General features: G+C 34.0%; 1 protein-coding gene across 6 annotated transcripts in view; it reads left to right on the forward strand.

The window, feature by feature from the left end:
- Positions 1-25,403, forward strand: part of LOC145241494 (protein SCAI-like) — a 404,381-nt gene that overhangs the window by 110,435 nt on the left and 268,543 nt on the right. For all 6 annotated transcript variants that reach the window (XM_080104505.1, XM_080104506.1, XM_080104507.1 and 3 more), the window contains exons 3-4: positions 5,099-5,185; positions 13,947-14,045. In XM_080104505.1, the coding sequence (XP_079960631.1) occupies positions 5,099-5,185; positions 13,947-14,045 (186 nt within the window). The remainder of the gene's footprint in view (positions 1-5,098; positions 5,186-13,946; positions 14,046-25,403) is intronic.

Raw genomic sequence — 25,403 nt, forward strand, 5'->3', positions numbered from 1 at the left:
CTAAAAAGTTTCAGCAAAAACCTAACAGCCAGCCATGGTTCTCTCCAGAATGTGCTGCTGCCATTGCGCACAGAAATCACTTTTTCCACTGCTTCAAACGTAATAGATGTATGGAAACTAAAGCCGCTTTCAGGACTGCCAGCAACCATTGTAAGAAAGTAATAAGGAACGCAAGAGTGTTGTATGCTCAATCTGTTAAGTCCAAAGTAGCTGAGCAGAGGCTTGGTTCCCACCAGTTTTGGCAAATAGCAAACAGAATCCTGAATAGAAGCGTGTGCTCCATCCCAACTATTATCAATGGACCTGAGGTAATCTCGTCAGCATCAGACAAATCCAAACTCTTTGTCAAGAACTTTGCAGCTAATTCTACCCTTTGCGACCAAGACCGCCAACCTCCAATATTTCCTCCTGTATCAGAAAACACGCTATGTGATATACGTATATCTGTACGTGATGTTGCGAAGCTAATCAAAAACCTTGATTCGAGTAAAGCAACTGGCCCTGATGGTATTCCAATTATAGTACTCAAAAAACTTCAACCTGAATTAGCGCCCATACTTACAAAACTGTTTAAACGTTGTCTTAAGGAGAATAGTTTCCCATCTCCCTGGAAAATCTCATCAGTATGCCCTGTATTTAAGAATTCAGGTGATCGCTCATCCCCCTCTCAGTACAGGCCAATAAGTCTCCTGTGCGTCATGAGTAAGTTGCTAGAATCTGTGTTAAATACAGAAGTAATCAAACATCTCAACAAAAATAACCTTCTTAGTGACACTCAATATGGTTTCCGTTCTGCTAGATCTACAGCAGATGTCCTTACAGTTATATCGCATAGGATTAGCAAATCTCTCGACGGTGGCAATCTTTCTAGGGCAATTGCTCTTGACATATCTAAAGCCTTTGATAGGGTATGGCATAAAGGTTTACTTCATAAGATCGCTAGCTATGGTATAGCTGGAAAAGTCTTCTCAATTATTAAATCATTTCTTTCTGATAGGTTCATAAGAGTAGTAGTTGAGGGGCAAAAATCAGAAGCTCACAGTATTAATGCCGGTGTCCCTCAGGGATCCATCCTGGGCCCAACTCTTTTCCTGATCTACATTAATGATCTTCCAAATCATATCCTTACATCATTTGTAGACATTTATGCTGACGACACTACCATTTATGGTACCACATCTAAGACAGTAAACGACCAAGTTCTCTCCAATTCTCTCTCCTCTGATCTTGAGCACGTAGTACAATGGGGAAAGGAGTGGCTGGTTACTTTTAATACATCTAAAACCAAGCTTCTCTCTTTACATCATCAACATTCTAATTCACATTTGTCATCAATTGAAATGAATGGCTCTCGTCTTCAGGAGGCCTCAAGTTTTGACAAGCTTCTGGGCTTGACCATTACTCCTGATCTTAAATGGAACACGTATATCAAATCTGTTGCCAAGGCCGCTGGAAAAATGGTGGGATCTTTCTATCGATCCAGTAGATATCTCACTGCTGATGCTATTCTCTACCTATATAAGAGCCAGGTACGTCCAAGGATGGAATACTGTTGCCACATCTGGGCAGGAGCTGCTAGAAAGGACTTGTCCTGCCTTGATAGAGTTCAAAATAGACTTCGTAGCCTCGTAGGAGATGTCCTTTTCTCCTCCTTGCAACCTCTATCTCACAGAAGAGATGTTGCGAGTTTGTCTCTGATGTATCGTTATTTTCATGGAAAGTGTTCAACTGAGCTTCAATCTATGGTCCCCCCTCGCCAAACTTTCACAAGAAACACTCGTCTAGCTGTAAACACTATCAATAATTTCCCCCACTCTTTATCTGTACCTAAACCTAAACGTAGATTCCATGAACAAAGCTTCTTTCTTAGAACTGCACGCCTGTGGAATTGTCTTCCGTTTTCCTGCTTTCCGGCTGACTACAATATAGTTGTGTTCAAGTCTAAAGTAAATAAGTTCTTGATGAGCCGTTCCATATAAGTTATTAAATTTACCAAATTTTCATTACTAATGATTACTATATTGACCAATTTCTACTGTACACTCTTTAACCCTTATCCTTGAGTGGCCTCTGGGCCTTGATAATGTGGTGATGCCTTTGTAAAAAAAAAAAAAAAAAAAAATCCCAGTATGTGGTTTCTAACTAGTTCGCTTCTCTGGTCTATCCCACTATTAGCACCTTCTGCTAATCTAACACTCCTTTGCATATAGTCCTGTATCCCTTCTAACCTACCCTGTCTCACGTTTGCTAATTTGACTATGTTTGTTAGGGTTTGCGACAAATCCATAGTAGTCCTCTAGAGACCTCTTCAATTCTTCCCATGTTAAACTTTTATTGTTTAACATGAGTCTGTTTATGAATTGTCTGACTGGGCCCCTTGTGGTTAGGATATATACATATATATATATATATATATATATATATATATATATATATATATATATATATATATATTCCAAAAAATCACTTACCTATAAAAAATATTATTCAATGGGTATTTCCATTCTTCATTGTTAAGAATTTATCCATATTTATATTTTATATTCCATGTCTTTTTTAAATAAAATACTTTTTTAAACAAGGATTTAAAAAAACGCGACACAGATGTTTTTCACAGTTGAAATAAAGGGAGACAAATGTCTGCTTTTCTTTTAGTATAAATCTCAGGTGGCTTTAAGCGACAGAATTAATGTCTCTTTCTATTGCGTGCTGTAAACAAAAGTTAGTAAATATGGGCCACCATAGCTGAAAAATGATCCCATTTCACTTATCAGTTTTTGCCGTTAAAAAAAACAGTCTACCTATTATTGATTTTTTTTTTTTATTCTCTTAAAGAAATACATGAGTTTTTGATTTAATATATTTTATTTCTTCTTTATGGAGTGAATTTTTATTTCTTCTTTATGGAGTGAATTACCACAATTTTTTCTATTTCATTCAGTGTTTTTTCTTTAGATATTAAAATATCTAAAGAAAAAACATTGAATGAAATAGAAAAAATTGGGGTAATTATACGAAATTTTCTGAACAATATAACAAGATTATAAGGTTTCACTTAAAAAAAAATAAACGTGTTTTTAAAAAAAGTTTTAATCTTTGGACTTTACAGGTAAATTTGCAAATAACTGTTCTTTTTTTGTTTTAAATTAGCTTTTTATTTATTGATCTTTAATCTTCAATTTGTGATATATAAATTTGAGGTGAGAAAATTATTTATTTTCATTTTAATAGATATTTCAAAATGGGGGGGGGGTAAAAAAAAAAACGCTTTTCTAGAATATTATATTCGGTTTATTGGAAAGAGCATAAAATTTCATACTGAACCTGAAAATATCTTAAAAATTGAACCCATAGAAAAATTTTGATAGATTTTTAAAGTTTAAAAATTGAAAAAAATTTAACTCATAAAATTCAGTTGATTTCAGTACGTAAAAAAAATGCCTGCATGAATGCGCGCAGGCACGTTTGTAAACACTGTTTTTTAAAAAATAAAAAATAATATTTCTATTATTTTTTATAAAACTTTAATAGTTTATTTTGGAAGTATATTCCATAAAGAAAATAAACAACCCACTTTAAAAAGAGAAATTACGAGTTTTTTATATTTTATTCGCAGTTTTGTGTTAGGGGTGTCAAAAATTCACAAAAATTTCTGATACACCTAGCGCTGTGCTACTCCACTGCAGAATATTGTGCAGCTGCATGGATTCATTCCACAGATGCAAAAAAAAGATTGACATCAAGGTCAACAAAGCATGTAGGATAATTACCGGCAACCTGAAATTGACCAACCTACCATCTGTCTACAGGATGTTCGAAATCACTCCGCTTCAGATTTCTCACGAGGCAATAGCAAAGGCAGAGCATGACAAGCAAAGCAATGACAATCGCCATCCCCATCAGAAGGTGCCACAGGAATTACCATACTGCAAGAACTTTGCCACTGTCACAGGCTTTGGATGAACAACACCAGTGTCCTTTTGCCTGCATTGGAGGAATGAATTAGTCAAAAACAATAACAAGAAAGAGGACTTCTCAGCAGCAGATTCTGAACTTCCCTGGAAAAGAATGAGTAAGACTCAACCTGAGCAAAAGGTTGCTAAAACATTGCACAAATTTCACAACTGAGGCACCGATATGCAGACTATCACACACGTCTTCACAGACTGTCTCCGAAATGAGACATGAACCAATGCGGACCTGAAATCTGCCTCGGACACTGTCCAACAGTGGACCTGAAATCTGCCTCGGACACTGTCCAACAGTGGACCTGAAATCTGCCTCGGACACTGTCCAACAGTGGACCTGAAACGCTAAAAATCTGTTGGAGTGGAAAGGTTTTTCCTCACCAAACAGACTAACCTGAACTGTTACATCGAGTAAAAATGTATGATGTTCCATTTAGAAACCAATTCTTCATTTAAGTAGTTTTATCATGAGCTCACTTACAATTCATTGAACTCATTATAAACCATTATGTCTTGATTGACTCTTTATAGTCCACTATGTCATAGCTCTATTTACCAAATTCAAGCCCAACAGATATCTATCTTTCAGTTTTTGTTTTTTTTTGAGAGATCATGTTTATTAGAACAATTCACAAAACATTGGCTGCAAATGATTGCGGCATGACAGAAAGGGAAAAAAAGAGAAAGTTAATTATATGTTCAACACATTACTTTGTTGCTCCTGCAGAGACTGCCTGAATATCCATCGCCTTTAAATATATGATGTCACGTCTATGTATTATTAGTTTTCTGTTCTCACAGTCATCATAAATCAACGGACCTCTTTATAGCCTCTATCTGAAACGCTTTTTATTTTACGACAGAGCTGCCAATATATATGTACTAGCTAGCATATCTACCAGTAAACCACTCCCTAATGCACTGCATAAGAAATGAAAGGCAGTAGGTAAAACAGGTTCTAATCAAATTTTATGTTGATAAGCATTAAAAACTTGAATCACAGGTAAATAACAATATAAAAATAATTTCTCTAACTTTTACGGCTTTTTGAATTTTCAAACACAAATATTCTTGCATTAAATCTGAAAAAAAAAAAATGAAATAAATTTGAATTTTGTTTCTATTTTTAGGCAAGTCCTTGATAACAAATATGGATTGAAACGATGGCAAATAGGAGAAATTGCATCCAAGATTGGACAATTATATTACCATTATTAGTAAGTGAATTTTCATTTATCAACCTTATTTGTTATTTAAATGTTGTTTTTTTTACATGAAGGACAAGTTTTGAAAAATCAGTGGTATAATTTTGGGATTATCTCCTAAATGAATGAAGTAATGAAAACAGTTCCTATAAACATAGGAACAGAAATGTTTGTTTTCTGAGTTATGGGTTTGAAACAAAAATGTAGTAGGCAAAACAAACAAAAAAAAATACAACTAAAAACAGACGGAACAAAAACTCGCTTCTCGTAGACACGTGGGTTGTAACAAGCACAATCTACTCGCCAGAATCACCTACACACAATCTGCAGAACGCTCCCTCTCCTTTCCAGTGTCCTGCCTTTATAGCGGCCGGGAACGACGTATTTGCATAATCGCGCGAGAGCAGACGTGATTCAACGATAATTACATTGGGTAAATGCTAATAAAAGCCCATGGACGCCATCTTGGAACTCTCTCTTCCGCTCAGCCCAAAACAGACGTATCCGAGGTAAGCTCTCTATTTCTCATTTTGGTTACTGCTAATTCTGCTACACTCCCCCCTGATCTCATGATCACAAACGGGGTAGGGGGGCAGTCGTCTTTGTCGGGTACTTCTTCGAAGAACCGGAGGCAGCACTTCCTCCTTGTCATCTTCCTCATTACCACCGTTATTGCCACCAGTCTGTTCCATAGGCGGTGTTTCACAATCAGGACAGGGACAGGGGGGCAGTATCCGTCTTTGTCGGGTACTCCTTCTTAAAGGCAAGATGGGTGGTCCCTCTTCCGCTTCTTCAGTATGTGCATTATATGGCTCTCCATCATCCTGCATTATACTCTCTGCTCGTTCAGAAGACATTGTACTGTCTTCCTCTTCCTCCGATGTAACAGCATAATGGCGAGGGCGCAGATCTTTCACATGGCGAGGCATACTGTCCACCAAAATTGATTGATGGCTGATTACCTTAGTCACCTCACCCTTGCCGAACCTCATAGTACATCGATTTTGCGGTCTTTTGACCCACACGCAATCTCCAACCTGGTAAGAGCTGTCCTTGGGATCTGCGGACGCAGTTGCAAGATTGGTCTCCTTTACTTGAACTTCGTATCGATAAATCCTGTTGGCAGGCGCAGTGAAGGGAGATGTGTCATTTCTTGGTGTGATGTTATACCAGTAGACAACTTCCTGTATGGGACAGTGCATTCTAGCTGCTATTCGTTTCACTGTACAGTGACATTGCTCCGCTATGCCATTCCCGGCTGGAGCGTACGCACAACGGAATCGCAAGTGAACTCCCCATTTATGTGCAAATGCTTGGAATGCGTTGCTGCAGAAAGCCGTATCATTGTCTAAAAGGATTTCATGCGGCGAGCCACGCTCGAGGAACACTGTTTCCAACTGATGGATCACGCTTGTAGCTAATGTAAATGTCTCCTCTCATCACCTAGGACATAAGCTAACCAACCCTCTTCTCTATTGTTTCAGAGTGTAGAGTGAACAGCATTCTTTAGTGGAACTTGGAGGACGCACTCAGACTACATCAAGATCGTCAGTCTCTTCGCCCATTCCTCGTCGACTAGAGAAAGGTGTGCTACTCATCTAGCTTGCTGAGTCCTGCCTTGCCAATTTCCTCCAAATGGAGAAACGCGATGGACCACAGTCTGTTAGAGTTAAAAAATGGAAGGTGCCATAATGCGTGATATCCATTCCAATTCTTTGCCAATTCTCGTTAACTTCCAGCTTTCCCTTTTCCTACCTGACTGACGCTGGGTCAATGGACTGACATTCCTCACATTTCCGTATGACCGTTTTAACGGTTGCTTTTGTCGTGGTTGGGCAACTTCTCCTGACAAAGTAGATAGTGCGTCGCACCCCTGGATGTCCACTACCTTTGTGAATAGGCATGATTTGACTCTCGTCCAGCTCGTCTGTGTGAACCGTGCCTATCACCGGGTCAAGCGCGTTTTTCTTTTTCATTGCCTCAAACCACGTCTGTGGTACTCGTGTCAATCGGTCAGCAATGTTTCGTGCTGATGGAACCAGCGTCACATCCACTATCAGCCCGTACTCTTTCTTTTTTAGAGTGCTTAGTCGCCTCCTAATAAGCATCTCGCTTGCTGCTTTGGTGCGCACTCGCGCCTTTCCAGTTAGCGTGTCTGAGACCACATGGTATACGCAGACAGAATCTGTCTTTATGTATAGCACTTTGCTCTGCCACTGTAGAGCCAAATTGATACCTTTCAATACGGCATCCAGCTCGGCTAAGTTGATATGTTGAGAGTCACCTTCAGGTCGCAGCCAACATGCATCCTCCAACACAGTTTCGCGCATCTCCACGGCTGCACCAATTGCTAGGGAGCTAGCATCGACCCATACATTCAGCTCTTTGCCATCCACACACCAATTTCCCCGGACCGGATCGTTCCGCTGCACAGATTCCAAGGTTTCGAACATCATACGATGCAGTACGGCGTCCCTTGCTTCATCATCCCAGCCCTTCGTTACCAAACTTTTTTTTTTTTTAATTCAATTTTCACCCCAAACAAGGCACAGTGCCACTTTGAAGCAGGGGGCTACTATCAGGGACTTAATTAGCAGGGTCATTATGAAGGGAGATGAGTAGAAAGATGTTTGTTGACATTACACTTGAACTTCTGCATATCGTTGCAGTTGGGAAAGCAGAATCCCGGAAGGGAGTTCCAAAGACCCGCAGTTCTGGGGAAGAAACTATTGGAGTAAAAGGCTTTCTTGCACCTAGGGATCTCTACTGTAAAGGGATGAGACTTAGTAGCTTGTCAGGTTTGTCGGGGGTAGTTACGTCGGGGAGGTACAAGTGTTTGCAGTTCGTCAGAGCATTCACCATTGAAGTATTTGTAGAACAGGCAGAGGGATGCAACATCTTGTCGATGGGACAGAGGCTGAAGCCTAGATGACAGTTCAGGACCTATCAGGTTGGCAACTCTCTTTTGAACCCTGTCCAGGAGCGAGAGACAAGAAGCAGATGCACCAGCCCAGATGTGACAACAGTACTCCATACATGGGCAAATGGTTGCCTTATAGAGGTATAGGATACTGGCAGGCGTAAGTAGTTTTCTAGCACGGTAGAGGGAGCCAACCTTCCTTGCAGCAGCCTTGGCAATGCTCTCAATGTATCTATTCCAGTTCATATTCCCTGTAAACGTTAGGCCGAGGAGTTTAAAAGAAGTACTTTCAGGTAATGTGTTCTTGGCCATTGCTATTGGTGGTAGAGAAGGTTTCTTGTAGTTATTGAAGGAAAGAAGCTTAGTCTTAGCAGCATTGAATGTGACCAACCATTTTTGTCCCCATTCCACTACGGATTGGAGGTCATCCTCTAGTGTTTCTGCCATTTCCTTGGATATGTGTTCATTTGTTTTCCCCTCATATCTGTTATAGAGAGTGGTGTCATCGGCAAATATACCCATCTCCGAAACAATTTTATCAGGGAGGTCGTTTATGAATATCAGGAATAATAGAGGTCCAAGGATAGACCCCTGAGGTACTCCCGCATTTATGTCATATTGTTTGGATGTACGACCGTCGAGGACAACTTTGATTTTTCTATTACTTAAGAAGGATTTAATTACATTATGAATTCTTCCAGTGATTCCATATGATCTAATTTTCCTTAGAAGACCATCGTGCCATACCCTGTCAAAAGCCTTAGATATATCGAGGGCCACCGCTCTACCCTCCCCTGTTTTATCCAATGAACGGTATATATGTTCAGAAACTACAGTTAAGATATCTGCTGTTGAACGGGCTTGCCTGAATCCATAAGTATTCCACAAGCCACACGAAGCCAACCGCACACCGGAAAGTGCCTGACAAGTCGATCACACAGGGAAAACATTGTTCGTCGCGTAACAATGCTGGGAGCCTCTGGAATTGCATTTCCTCGCTTCCACCGTAGTTCACTGTGTTCCATCCAGACCGCCACTCCCAGCACCCGTGCACCGTCCTTCAACCACTCCGGGTTCTTGCACTCCAACCCGAACTGCGCTAGGTGTTCTCTTACATGGGTCGCGGGCACCACGTCCTCGTTGACAAAAATGTCATCGATGTAAGCAGATGCTGCGCGGCTTACAACTTCTTCCTGAGACAATACTTCGCTGACAATTGCTCTCATGATCAGGGGAGCCACATTCAAACCGAACCCCAGATGGGTCAGGCAATATTTTTTCCCATCGATTTCCACAGTCTGATATGACCACAGTGTCTCATGGACCCGGACTTGTAGGTATGCTGTCCTGAGGTCCAGTAGAGACACGTTAGCACCTTTCTGTCTCCATTCGTGCAGCTTAGCCGCACAAACATCTGCGTTGGCCGTAAACGCGTCTACGTAATGATTTAGCTCCCAGTAGTCCATTACCGGGCACACTTTGGCTTTGTTCTGCTGCATCACAGCTATCAGGGGAATTAGGCCTTTGGGAGGTCCCAATTTATCCTCTGGGTACGGCACGAGCCAACCATTATCTATCCAGGTGCGGAGCTCCTGCGTGTATTCTTCACGGATTTCTGCCGGCACTGGGTATTCTGACACTCGATTGTATAGTCTTTCAGGGGGGTGGTCCTCAGACCACTTCCACGATGCGGTCCACGTTCGGTTTTGATGATCAAAGGTGGCAGTGAAATCCGGTTCATTAATAGAAATGGCTGCGCATTTAATATTTTTTCCTGTCGCCCAGCCGCACTGATCCTGTAGGGTTGACAACGACACCGCCCAGAGCTTTTATGGCGTCGATCCCTAGAAGTAAGTCAAACCCCAGCGGTTTGCTACGCACCATCAACACATCGATTCTGGCAGACGCACCTTTATCAGTAGACACAGAGACCACTCCAACACCGCAGCACGCATGGGACATTCCACCAATCGTTTTGACATTTACGTTCGTTTTTCTCCAAGACCGACACCGGTCTGCATGTAAAATAGTCCTAGAACATCCTGTATCAATAAGCGCCAAACATCGCGTCCCGTCAACATGGATGCTTATCACCAGGAGCGTCGTGTTCGCATCTTGGTGGGGAAGGAGACTGGCGCTTATGCGTCCTCCCCGTGCTCGTTTCCCGAGCAATTCCGAGCCCAGTGTCCACTCTCACCGCAACGGTAACACCGTGTTCCACGTTTTCGACAGTCCTTTGCAAAGTGGCCTTTCGTATTGCACTTGAAACAGGTCACACTAACAGGAATATTCTGGGCCCTGTGGTTGTTGGGTGAGCGTGTGGCCGCAACCACGTCCTGATTGTGTTCCCCGGTCGTCATCAAAATTCTTGCTCTCGACATTAGTTCCTCCATGGTCAGGACTTTGATGTTCGGCACCTGTTGAAGAGCAATTGAGATAGCGTCAGGGAACCCAGTGACGAAAGTCAATTTTGTGAGTCTCTCTAAGTCATCTCCTGTGAATCCGGCCAATCCAACCAACTGCCTGATTTTGTTGGCGTAAACATCCACACGTTCGCCATCCCATCTAACCATAGTTATTTTTCTGTATGCTGCAAACGCGTCGTCTGTAAATGCCTCCTTTAATCGGGCCTCAATCTGGTCTATTTCTCTTTGATCGTCCTCCTCCATTTCCATGTAGAAGGTCAGTGCATCACCTTCCAGATATAAAGGTAGCAGACTCACTACATCATCCACCTGCTGAAGTTGTGCAACAAGTCTCACTTTTTTCAGCCACGCTACAACGTCTCCCTCGCCAGAGAACGGCTTGATAATATCGCTGCTTATCCGCACCTTCGCCATAGTCGTACCGAAATAGCTTGAAACAAAAATGTAGTAGGCAAAACAAACAAAAAAGAATACAACTAAAAACAGACAGAACAAAAACTCGCTTCTCGCAGACACGTGGGTTGTGCATTTTGCTTACATTTGAGTGACTATGTTGTGAAACTAAGCAAGTTCTTTTTGTTGGATATGGGTTTTGTTTTTTTCAGTGAATATGATGAGATGACTGAAGAAGACTTGATTTTATTCGAAACCAACCATCTCGAACTTAGTATCTTTTAGATTTGTATTGGAGTTATCTCCCTTTTCAGTTATAGAAAAAAACTTTCTTAATGTTAAGGTTTGAAATCTCATTTCACTCATGTGTGAAATTTAAGGTAACTTTTTTCAAGTCTTTCAAAGCTGTCAGAATGGCTGGTTATCTTTGTATGGCTTTTACAAACCTGAGGCAGTTTGTAGTAGTGGCAGAGGCTTTCAGAATACGAACACACAGTAAGAAACATTTACCTAATTCATTGCTTATGCACAGTTCTTTATCTCTGACCTTCGCAATATGTGTTCTTTTTTTAATTGTATTTGAGATTGTCATGTATGCCTTCTTTAGTACTAATATTTTTTCCTTTGTGTAATGTGTACTGTATTAAATGTTTTTGTATTCCCTTGTAAGTTTGTTTTCATAAACTGTTTCTCTGAGAATAAGTGTGTATGTTTGTAAATCCAATTATTGCTTTACTGTTGTCTTTTCCACTTCAAACATGTGTTGTTCATGATAACAAATCACGTGGGAAAGATATACCTGAATATGTGCATCAAGCAATACATAAAAGCTAGAATATAAAGTATTAGCTTTTCACATGAATTTAACAGAACCCAATTTGAGACTATAAAATTCAGTCAGAGATGAACAGCTGGTCTATATAAGGGATCATCCCTTCGTTTCAGTCTCAAGAGAAGTGACTTTGTTGGTTCCCCGATTTATTGGAGTTTGTCAACTGTTTCAACATTCTTATCACTAAAGGTTTCAGCAGGAGGATTTGCAAATATAAACAAAGGAAATTATGGTGTCAATCCAACTAAGCACAACAGAAATCCTCACTTGAAATGTGAAAATTTGTTATGATTGCGTTCAGCATTCCTTGACAGTGAAGATTATTTAAATTCTGGGAATCTGTTTGGAATTGCTCTATAGAGATAATAAGTCAGCACACTCACCAAATCGATGTTGTACCTAACACTTTATTATGCTCAAATAGATCTGAAACACATTAAGTTCTAAGCTGTCTAGATAAATACCTAAATCAATGAAACTAGTGTATCACAGAGAACCAGTGAGATTGTTGTTAACCTGAGAATTTGACCAATGTCAGACCATATATGTGTTAGAGAACACATCTGAATCAACGCACAGAGATCAAAGTTTAACTTTCTAACCGTGACCTCACACAAAATGAGTGATGCTGAGAAATACCATGTGAAAATACCCTCAAAGAATGACCGAACCATCTAAGGAGAATATTAGAGTTGGAACAATGGATTTTCAGTTGAACACCAGCAGACTATGAAGAGAAAACTCCTGGATATTATCTTCATTTGTGGTTCAACACTTACAACTGTTCAGACCCCAATTCCAGTTCTAGAACACTGTAAAAACAGGCCCAAACAGAATATAGACCAGAATGTATTACTGGGCATTATTGACAAACCAGTGTTTTCTAGAATGGTAGTTGCACTAAAAAAGACGGCTCACACTAGGCCTGAAGAAGCTTAACACTGATTTTGCATCCCAAGACACACATACACACATAGATTTGACATTATAACCCATACTAATTTCACTTTTCAGAAAAAGGAGATGATTTTACAAGGTTTTGTGTAATGGAGGACACTAAACTTCTCAACATCTCAAATAGAATTCATTTTGTGAATTACATAACATACATCTTAAACTGAGATAAAAGTCTTTTCAGGAATTCTGAGTGACGCATTTTTAACACATTGGAAATTTTTCTTTTTTTATTTGTATTTGCACTTTTTCTCCTTTCAAAGACAGTGACAGCTAACTATGAATACATTTTATTTTTATAAGATGTTCACTATAAAATGTCTTTTTCGAGTGATATATTTCATTACATATTGATAGAGGACAGCATAAAAAACTTTTAAAGTTAGCAAGCTAACATGTCTGTCAACAAAGATATTTTATATTATAAAAACACTGAAACTCTATTAATTTGTAATAAGGACAAGTGGAAATCAATTCTAATAGGATCTCGATTCACTAGTGATGCTGAGTCATGCTTTACATTGGTGGAAGAGGAGATATTGGCAGTAATATACAAGTTAGAATGTTAATGATTGATCGCAAGTCTAATAAAAAAAGATTTCAAACATAACTTATCTTAGAACTAAAGTATATTTTAGTGTCTATTTCAATGATAATTGTAATTTACAATCATGAATGTTCAACAGTCTTTTATTGCCATTCAGTATGATATGCAAAACTGTCAATAAATCTGATACACTTCTTTCTTGGCAAGAGTTTGGCATGAGATTGTGTTAATAGATATTATCATTGGAATAGATGCTAAAATATACTTTAGTGGACTAGCCAGGCATGGTCGAATTGCAGAAAGGATTTAATTTTATTTATGTTTCCATGAATGACATGCTTTTAGGGTCACCTACTTTATGTTTTTTATGAAATCAATTGTCTTAATTCTCAATCACATATTAGTACGAGAGTTTCTATAAGATCTCATGTTCACAATGAGATAATTTGGTTTCCTTTCTTACCAAGCTATTTTTTCCTTTTAACCTTTTTTTTCTTTTTACCAAAATAACTCGTCTATACAATAAATTCTTCTCAAGGAGATAACTTTAGTCTCTAATTTGCTTAAATTTCTCTTTTTAGTTCAGTTTTCAAGGTTTCCGCTTTTTCTTAGCAAAGAAAAGTAATTTTTAATATAAATAACATGAACTTTTGAATATCAAATCGATGTAAGCTTTAAATAATTTTTTCTTCTTTTTTCAGTTTACGAACAAGTGAAACAAATTATTTGAATGAATCCTTCTCATTCTATTCTGCCATCAGGATGCGGGCTTATTACTCTAAGGCAAATAAGGAAGACAGGTAAGTCACTGGCAGGTTTTTCCTTTTTTTTTTCATTTGCACTTTTTCTCTTTTCAAATACTATAAGAACTAACTTTGAATGCATTTTATTTCTATAGGATTTTTAATATAAATTTTTTTTTTTAATAGTATATTTCATTGAATTTTATTTAATGCTTACAGGGCTATCCAATTTCTGTAAATTATGTACATTATAGGAGAAAATAAAAGTAAAACTAAACAATCTACTTAATATTATAATTAGCGATATTTATGTTCATTTTAGAACAATCTCAAAATAAATATACTTGTGCCTAGATGAGGTTCGAACTTATAACCTATGTCTTTAAGTATAGCTTATCAAATTTGTATCCTGGTTGAATGTTGCTTAAAACCAGAAGAGCTGCATTGTTTCTGTCTTCTCTTTCCCCTGTCAGTCAAATGCAGCAAAAGAAAAAAAGAAAAGGAAAGCTGTCTTTTCCAAGGATGAAATGTATATATTGGCTATAAAATTATCTCTTGGTGATTTGGGCAGGAGTATCAAGACTTATGACTATAAAATTATCTCTTGGTGATTTGGGCAGGAGTATCTAGACTTATGACTGTTAGGGTGAAAGTTCATCTCCCTTCTTAACTAATAATAAAAAGTGCTGTTCAAAACTAGATATTTAAATTGATAAAATTGATTAAAAATAAATATTTTCTTAACAACATGGATCAATACTTACCCTATCTGATAAATAAAATGGATTGTTTTATCCACCTTTTGTTATGAAGGCTTACAATCACAAAAATGGAGGAGATTATCTTTAGTAAATTCTTAAGTTAATACTAGAGCAGAAATGGTGTTTTTTAGGATTAACAAATAATTACTTTAATAGAATTATTTAAAACTTTGGTTGTTGATTGGTTGTTTTTGTTTTATGGCATATCAACCCTTTTCAGGTTATTTAATGCCAAATCCAGTGATTTTGAAGAAAAAGTTTTTAACAGAATATATATATATATTTTTTTTTCCAAGTCGGTTTCTATTTAATCCATAGTTGGGACCCTAACAGGTACTAACACTCCGGGTCAGAGTGGACCTGGGAGCAATGACAATTAAGGGGTGCTCCACAGTCCCCCAAAGCCCACAAGCTGGGGCCTCACCATCGAATATAGTTTAAGGTCATATCAAGGACCAGTTAAAATTTGGAAAAGAAAATTACATTTCTGACATTTATACAAGGAAAAGTTTTGTTTTTAGTTTCTTCTTTAAAATGTGTAACTTTTCTAATTCAATAATAGATATAAAGAATATTAAAATTTGATTATTTATAAGCAAACTACTTTTCTTGGTGTGTACAATCCTAGGTTACATAACAACAAGGTGGTCAAACATTAATTGCTTTAGCCACGTGGTCACTCATAAAAGTTGTAACTAAAAAGTCTATTTTTCTTGTCTTTTTTACTTGTTTTGTGTACTTTCATGCATTAACATTTTTCTGTGTGTCATTTTAACTGTATTTTCATTCCAACAAAGTGTAAATAAACTTTGGATGTTATATGTTTCCTTTCATCTTTCTTTGACTATGACACAAACAATGGTTGTCCTATGCGCTGATGATAATATATCCTGTACAGCTAAAAATGATAAACAATCAAACTTTGCAGTTTTTAAATGTTTATGTATTGATATGATAGTAGTGTAACACATTTCTTTTTTTTTTTACTAAAGTCATTCACAGATAAAGGTTTTTAACTTCACAGATAAAGGTTTTTAAATTCAAAGATAAAGGTTTTTAAATTCACAGATAAAGGTTTTTAAATTCACAGATAAAGGTTTTTAAATTCAAAGATAAAGGTTTTTAAATTCACAGATAAAGGTTTTTAAATTCACAGATAAAGGTTTTTAAATTCAAAGATAAAGGTTTTTAAATTCACAGATAAAGGTTTTTAAATTCAAAGATAAAGGTTTTAAATTCAAAGATAAAGGTTTTTAAATTCAAAGATAAAGATTTTTAAATTCAAAGATAAAGGTTTTTAAATTCAAAGATAAAGGTTTTTAAATTCAAAGATAAAGGTTTTTAAATTCAAAGATAAAGGTTTTTAAATTCAAAGATAAAGGTTTTTAAATTCGAAAATAAAGGTTTTTAGCTTCAAAGATAAAGGTTTTTAAATTCAAAGATAAAGGTTTTTAAATTCAAAGATAAAGGTTTTTAAATTAAAAAATAAGGGTTTTTAGCTTCAAAGATAAAGGTTTTTAACTTCAAAGATAAAGGTTTTTAAATTCAAAGATAAAGGTTTTTAAATTCAAAGATAAAGGATTTTAAATTCAAAGATAAAGGTTTTTAAATTAAAAAATAAGGGTTTTTAGCTTCAAAGATAAAGGTTTTTAAATTCAAAGATAAAAGTTTTTAAATTCAAAGATAAAGGATTTTAAATTCAAAGATAAAGGTTTTTAGCTTCAAAGATAAAGGTTTTTAAATTCAAAGATAAAGGTTTTTAAATTCAAAGATAAAGGTTTTTAAATTCAAAAATAAAGGTTTTTAAATTCAAAAATAAAGGTTTTTAGCTTCAAAGATAAGGTTTTGAAATTCAAAGATAAAGGTTTTTAAATTCACAGATAAAGGTTTTTAAATTCAAAGATAAAGGTTTTTAAATTCAAAGATAAAGGTTTTTAAATTCAAAGATAAAGGTTTTTAAATTCAAAGATAAAGGTTTTGAAATTAAAAGATAAAGGTTTTGAAATTAAAAGATAACGGTTTTGAAAATCAAAGATAAAGGTTTTTAAATTCAAAGATAAAGGTTTTTAAATTCAAAGATAAAGGTTTTTAAATTCAAAAATAAAGGTTTTTAGCTTCAAAGATAAAGGTTTTTAGCTTCAAAGATAAAGGTTTTTAAATTCAAAGATAAAAGGTTTTGAAATTCAAAGATAAAGGTTTTTAAATTCAAAAATAAAGGTTTTTAGCTTCAAAGATAAACGCTTTATATTCAAAGATAAAGGATTTTAAATTCAAAGATAAAGATTTTTAAATTCAAAGATAAAAGGTTTTTAAATTCAAAGATAAAGGTTTTTAAATTCAAAAATAAAGGTTTTTAAATTCAAAAATAAAGGTTTTTAGCTTCAAAGATAAAGGTTTTTAAATTCAAAGATAAAGGTTTTTAGCTTACAAAGATAAAGGTTTTGAAATTCAAAGATAAAGGTTTTGAAATTCAAAGATAAAGGTTTTGAAATTCAAAAATAAAGGTTTTTAGCTTCAAAGATAAAGGCTTTATATTCAAAGATAAAGGTTTTGAAAATCAAAAATTAAGGTTTTTAAATTCAAAGATAAAGGTTTTTAACTTCAAAGATAAAGGTTTTTAAATTCAAAGATAAAGGTTTTTAAATTCAAAGATAAAGGTTTTGAAAATCAAAGATAAAGGTTTTTAAATTCAAAGATAAAGGTTTTTAGCTTCAAAGATAAAGGTTTTTAAATTCAAAGATAAAGGTTTTGAAAATCAAAGATAAAGGTTTTTAAATTCAAAAATAAAGGTTTTTAGCTTCAAAGATAAAGGCTTTATATTCAAAGATAAAGGATTTTAAATTCAAAGATAAAGGTTTTTAAATTCAAAAATAAAGGTTTTTAAATTCAAAAATAAAGGTTTTTAGCTTCAAAGATAAAGGTTTTTAAATTCAAAAATAAAGGTTTTTAGCTTACAAAGATAAAGGTTTTGAAATTCAAAGATAAAGGTTTTGAAATTCAAAAATAAAGGTTTTTAGCTTCAAAGATAAAGGCTTTATATTCAAAGATAAAGGTTTTTTAAAATCAAAAATTAAGGTTTTTAAATTCAAAGATAAAGGTTTTTAACTTCAAAGATAAAGGTTTTTAAATTCAAAGATAAAGGTTTTTAAATTCAAAGATAAAGGTTTTGAAAATCAAAGATAAAGGTTTTTAAATTCAAAGATAAAGGTTTTGAAAATCAAAGATAAAGGTTTTTAAATTCAAAGATAAAGGTTTTTAAATTCAAAGATAAAGGTTTTTAAATTCAAAGATGAAGGTTTTGAAATTCAAAGATAAACGTTTTGAAATTCAAAGATAAAGGTTTTTAAATTCAAAAATAAAGGTTTTTAAATTCAAAGATAAAGGTTTTTAAATTCAAAGATAAAAGGTTTTGAAATTCAAAGATAAAAGGTTTTGAAATTCAAAGATAAAGGTTTTTAAATTCAAAAATAAAGGTTTTTAAATTCAAAAATAAAGGTTTTTAAATTCAAAAATAAAGGTTTTTAGCTTCAAAGATAAAGGCTTTATATTCAAAGATAAAGGTTTTTAAATTCAAAGATAAAGGTTTTTAAATTCAAAAATAAAGGTTTTTAAATTCAAAAATAAAGGTTTTTAGCTTCAAAGATAAGGTTTTGAAATTCAAAGATAATGGTTTTTAAATTCACAGATAAAGGTTTTTAAATTCAAAGATAAAGGTTTTTAAATTCAAAGATAAAGGTTTTTAAATTCAAAGATAAAGGTTTTTAAATTCAAAGATAAAGGTTTTTAAATTCAAAGATAAAGGTTTTGAAATTCAAAAATAAATGCTTTATATTCAAAGATAAAGGTTTTTAAATTCAAAGATAAACGGTTTTTAACTTCAAAGATAAAGGTTTTTAACTTCAAAGATAAAGGTTTTTAACTTCAAAGATAAAGGTTTTTAAATTCAAAGATAAAGGTTTTTAACTTCAAAGATAAAGGTTTTTAAATTCAAAGATAAAAGGTTTTTAAATTCAAAGATAAAGGTTTTTAAATTCAAAGATAAAGGTTTTTAAATTCAAAAATAAAGGTTTTTAGCTTCAAATATAAAGGCTTTATATTCAAAGATAAAGGTTTTGAAAATCAAAGATAAAGGTTTTTAAATTCAAAGATAAAAGGTTTTTAAATTCAAAGATAAAGGTTTTTAAATGCAAAGATAAAGGTTTTTAAATTCAAAGATAAAGGTTTTTAGCTTCAAAGATAAAGGTTTTTAAATTCAAAGATAAAGGTTTTGAAATTCAAAGATAAAGGTTTTTAAATTCAAAAATAAAGGTTTTTAAATTCAAAGATAAAGGTTTTTAGCTTCAAAGATAAAGGTTTTCAGCTTCAAAGATAAAGGTTTTTAAATTCAAAAATAAAGGTTTTTAAATTCAAAAATAAAGGTTTTTAGCTTCAAAGATAAAGGCTTTATATTCAAAGATAAAGGTTTTCAAATTCAAAGATAAAGGTTTTTAAATTCAAAGATAAAGGTTTTTAAATTCAAAAATAAAGGTTTTTAAATTCAAAGATAAAAGGTTTTTAAATTCAAAGATAAAGGTTTTTAAATTCAAAAATAAAGGTTTTTAGCTTCAAATATAAAGGCTTTATATTCAAAGATAAAGGTTTTGAAAATCAAAGATAAAGGTTTTTAAATTCAAAGATAAAAGGTTTTTAACTTCAAAGATAAAGGTTTTTAAATTCAAAGATAAATGTTTTTAAATTCAAAAATAAAGGTTTTTAAATTCAAAGATAAAGGTTTTTAAATTCAAAGGTTAATTATGGATGGATTGTCAATTGAATAATGGAGATTATGAAATGCTTAAATATGACAAAAGGAATGAACAAAATTTGATTATTTATGAAGATGGTTTATGCCAAGTATTAGTTGACATTGGATTTGAAGACAGCCATCTTGTAGCCTGCAGGGAAGCAATCGCATGGTAACGTGTTCCACAAATGGGAAGTTCTTCGAATGAAACATTTTCATGTTAATTTCATTTGATGTGATATGTTATGAATTACGATATGTCATGAATTACAGGGTTTTAAAAGTAGAAAAAATAAAACGTAAAAGAAATAATGGCAAATACAAATGGATAAAATTAAAAGAATTCATAATATAATTGTGTACATCGTTTTTTAATTTCAGATGGTAACCCTATATAGCCCATGACCTTGAACCACATATTACTCATATTGTTATTTGTACCTACTAGGAATTCTCACACAGGCCATCATCAGAGATTACTCTCCATGAACAACCTGTGGTATTCTCTGAAGTCTAAGTGATAACAAGTCTCCTCAAATTTTCAGTACTCTCCACTTCTTTCAATAACCACTGCAAATTAATTTGCACCATCACAACGCCCACCCAACATTGACCGCTCGCTTACAATGACCATTGGCTTTCACTGGAATTTGGTTGGCAATAAGCCTCCTTAAGGTTCCAGTCATTTTCACACTCATCTAGTGAAGGTCTGGTTAATGCTTTCTCTGCTCGGTCTATCCATCCTTCTTGACCCTTCATGACTATTCGGTGTGGCACCTATTTATGCAGACATTACAATTGGGGGGGGGGGTAGTTATTGTTATTATTATTATTGTTTATATTCTTCCTTTCTTTGATTAGTGATATCTCCTGTATCTTAGTCTAAAATTATAAAGTTGATATTTTAAAAAAGTAGAAACTCAAATTTTAATTTAATGATTTGATAGCATGCAACCAATTCCTGAAACTTCTACGTTAAGAAGACATATTTTTGTATGATTAAGGGATGTGATGTGTTATGTAAATTAGAGTAAGGTGGGTCCAAAATAAGAAGTTATTTATTTACAAGTAGTCGATTCAAATACATCCTAAAATAGAGTGCTGCTGCTGCTATATCAGGAAGTAGGGTGCACTCTTACATGAACATCAGCACAAAATTGACTTTGCATTAGTGAGAATGGGAGGTAAAAATCTCTTTCTCCGACAATCCCTTTTTCACAGAGGAGATGTTGCTAGTGTTTCTCTTGGCTATCATTATTTTTATCTGACCCTTCCACTGTAAAACATAACAGAAACTCGTCTATTTACCACCACTGCAAATAACTTTCTGTTCTTCCTCTATGCATCTAAAACTAAATGGAACTTTCATGAAGAACTTTCCTTGTGCTGAACACGATACTGTGGGGCTGCTTCTCAGTTGACTACAAGATTAATAATCGATGCTTATCAAGTCATTCTCCTAAGTAATCAAATTTGGAGTTTCACTTATCGTTTTCAGTTCTCTTATGATATTGATTTGATAATCTTATTAACAATACCTTAGTCTTGACTGTATTTCTCCTCTGATACAATAACTCCTCTTGCTCACAACATTTGCATACAAATACTTGATTACTTCATGTGTTACAGTTTCAAAAAATAGCCACAAATATGACCACAATGGAAGCCATTCCATAAAGCAACACAAATAAAATGGAAGAACACATGTTGGAAGAATATATAGCAATTAAATCCTCTAACGAATACTGATGAACTGGAGACATTTTTCCTTAGTGACCTAACCAGCTTATGCTCTTAATAATTAATAAATAAATAAATACTGGAATAATCAAAATTTAAACATATGTTATTAGTTTTTTGAGAGACAAATTAGAGTGAAATAGAAAAAAAATTATGAAGGTTATAAGCTGGTGAGGTCTCCATTATTTCTACCTGGAATACTTATTTTCAGAAAGAAACTGAATTAAAAAAAACATATTTAATCAAAGAACAAAATGGAATAAAAATTAAACAAATTGGCTAGTTAGAGTTAAATATCTATTTTTCAATTGCGTTGCTATTTGGGTTTAAATAAAAACTTTTACTAACATGATTTTATATATATATATATATATATATATATATATATATATATATATATATATATATATATATATATATATCTGAAAAAAGTCTTGTCCTGGAAAAATATTTTTAAATAAACACAATATATATGTATTTAACATTAATATAATGCAACCCAAAACAATTTATATCGGTTAACCACAAGAAAAGCCATCCAAACATAACAATACAGAAGCCATCGTTTCTTTTATATTCCAATTACAATTACTATTTTGACTAATTTATCAACCTCTTCATGGGGTTCCAATTCTTGTGATAATAACTAGATTTGTATATTGTAAATCTAGAACTTGTATAAGTGGATTTCACTCCTGAAAATTTTGCAAAATACCGAAGTATACCCATCTGTATCAATTATGAAATCTAACCCTAACCCTAACCGAACTCTAAAATGTGAAACAGAAAAGTTTGATTAGTTGTTTACCATGTAATTGTTTTAGAGATTTAAAAACAGAAGCATTATTACATCCATGACTCTCCAGCAGTATTGATCAAAATAGCACTTGACACAATTCAGTTATTAATTCATCTCAGAGTAACACCGCAGTCAACCATCATTGGTACCCAGTTTCACCAATCACTAGTTCAAAGAAATAATGAGTCAAGACGTTTATCAGCTTTTGAGAGGGAACATAAAGAGCAAGGAGCTCTTCAGAAAAAGTTTCAGAAAGGTCTCTTCATCACCGGTGCTGATCTTTGCCAAAAAATAATGAGTAAAATAAACAATGGTGATATGTGAGATATACGAACTAAAATAACTTATTTAGTTTTTTGTTAGCTGTTGCCATTTAAGATTTCTTTTTAGTTGCATATTTATTTAGTTTATACTTTTATTTACTTTTATTTTTATTTTTTTTAGTAGTTATCCTAAAATAAAGTTTATTTTGTGTCCACAATTAATCACTATTTTGATTCTACAATTTGGTCATTTTTTGCAATCTTTAAAATTTCTAGTTTCTTGTTAAAGTATAATTTACACTGGCATTTTAAATGCAGTAGAATCTCTAATATTGGTTGTTTTTATTGGATGAAAATTTCAACATTTGTTGCTCAAAGAAAATATAATTATCCATAGATTCAATTGCGCATTATAAATGTACTTTTAAACTTGCCAATATTTTTTCTGCAGAGTTTATTTGGGTGATTCCATTTCAGTTGCTCGTCTGCTTTTAACAAATCAAATTTAATCAGTTTCATTTTTTGGCCAGTGTTATAGATTCTCTTTAAAAATAGAAACTGACCTCAGAAGAAGATTAAATCTGAACAATATGTGTGTGTAGAACAGGAGACTTTGTTAGTTTGCTCACATTAAAAGATGTAGAACAGGTGAGGTAACAGTCAGTTGCCAGAAAACAGGAAATGATAAAGATGAACTTGAGAGATAAAGACTTGGCCGGAGATAAATATCTTTGGATCACTATTAATCAAGAACCAAATTTTCTGGCTATAACCTTTTATTTTTTTAAATGACTTGTTCAATTTTTAGGTGTGAAAGTTTAATTTAAAATTACCCTTTCTTCTCTGGTGTTAATATTTTCCGAGAACTTGTTTAAATTTTAGAAAGTGTATGTCTGGAGGGAGAAGATGTGTTTGATTTTCTCACTAAAAATAAAATAAGTGAAATCGATCAGTAAAAAATCACATAAAAAACAAATAGAACAACTCAGATACATAACATATGAAGTTAACTCCAACCCGATATTGGTGTTTAATAGCAAAATTAACATGTTAAATGATTAAAAAAAAAAACGTTGAATTATTCAGATAGGACATATATTGATTTGTACTGTTAGAAGAATTTGATTTTTGATTTTTTTTTTTTTATGTAGTTGGAAGAGAACTTTTTATCTTTTAAATCCTCCCACTGCGGTCGAATTCACCAGAGAAAAATTTTTAATAGAATTTGGTATTACATTTTAATAGAATTTTGATTACACAAATCTGAGGAAAATGACAAATATTTTGATAAAAATAAACAACTTTTTATTAAAGAAGTTTTAATTGTATATGGCATCTATTTATCCAGTGAATCTTTAGCCACTTGTCTTTAGTAATCGAAATCTGTTTCTCAAATATTTTTACTTTATTTTAACTTTTTACTTGAATAATGATTGAAAAAAAAAACTTTTAAAAGATATAATGTGCTCAGTTTTTTCCCCTATATTTTTAGTGTTTTTCGTATATTTATGCCATTATTTTCTCATTTTTAATGTTTTGATTATTTTGTGACATTGAAATCAAATTTTGTCTGTTTAGTATAAAATAAAATCAGGATTAAAATCGCATAAACTTTCTTTATTTTACACAGAATGAGAATGTTTATATACAATTTAGACCCTGATACTTCCTTTTCAATATAGAGTAAAAATTATGATGAATTAATTTCATTTTACTGGTTTTTCTTGTATTTTTTATAGGTGTTGAATATTAGTGTCATACCTACATAAGGGATGAGTGTGATATTTATGAGCAGGGTTGCAGAGTCAGATGGTAAATGTCTGACTCCAACTCCTAGAATTCCTAGGATGCCGACTCCAACTCCTTGGATATCTTTGACCGACTCTGACTCCTTGACCCCTATGTGGAAATCTATTCTGTAGATCCATATACCAGCCTCCCACACCAATTCAGCATTTTATAATTACTTTTCATGCATATTATTTTTTACGTTTTTACATTCACTTGTACGATAAATAAACTCACATATGCACACGCTTTTTTTTTTTACTCACGTTCATCTCTAACAAGGCATATTGCCACTTGGACATAAGGGGCTATTATTTGGGGCCATATCTAGGAAAGATTAACAAGCTGTTGGTTTATGTTATATTTAAACTTCTGCATATCAGGGAAGCAGGTAGCAGGAAGGGAATTCCAAAGTCTAGCTGTTCGATGGAAAAAACGATTAGAATAGAAAGTTTTCTGGCATCTAGGGACCTCAACAGTAAAGGGGTGAGACCTTAAGCGAGTTTATCGGGGATATGTACAGCGAGGGGGTACAAGTGTAATGAGTTCATCAGCACATATTCCATTAAAATATTTGTAAAACAGGCACAGAGATGCAACATTGTGGTGATGGGACAGGGACTGGAGCTTAGTTGACAAAGTGGGACCGATTAGATTGACAATTATTTTTTGGACTTTATCTAAGAGGGAGCGACTAGTGGTAGATGCACCAGCTCAGATGTGGAAACAATACTCCATGCATGGGAGAATGGTGGCCTTGTAAAGGTACAGGATACTCTCAGGTGTGAGTAGTCTTCTAGCTTGATAGAGGGAACCCACCTTATTTGCAGCAGCCTCTGCAATGTCCTCTATGTATTTGTTCCAGATCATAGTGCCTGCAAATGTTAGGCAGAGGAGTTTGAAGGTGGAATTCTCAGGTAGTGTTATTTGTCATGGATATATAGCCAGTTGGAGAGGCGTCCTGTAATTGTTAAAAGAAAGCAGCTTATTTTTATTAGAATTGAATTTGTGGCCCCATTCCACTATGGTCTGGAGGTCATTTTCTAACAATTCTGCCATTGTCTTAGATTTATGTACGTCTGTTCTTCCCTTATGCATGTTATAGAGTATTGTATTATCAGCAAATATACCCATCTCGGACACAATATTTTCAGAGAGGTTATTTATGAATATCAAGAATAATAACAGTCCAAGGATCGAACACTGATCGATTATGCTGCTTGGATGTACTTCTGTCAATGACAACCTGTATGCTTCTATTGTCTAAGCAGGATCTAATTA

The sequence above is a fragment of the Euprymna scolopes genome, chromosome 20, assembly GCF_053919585.1.
Source record: "Euprymna scolopes isolate OS-2025 chromosome 20, ASM5391958v1, whole genome shotgun sequence".
Lineage (NCBI taxonomy): Eukaryota > Metazoa > Mollusca > Cephalopoda > Sepiida > Sepiolidae > Euprymna > Euprymna scolopes.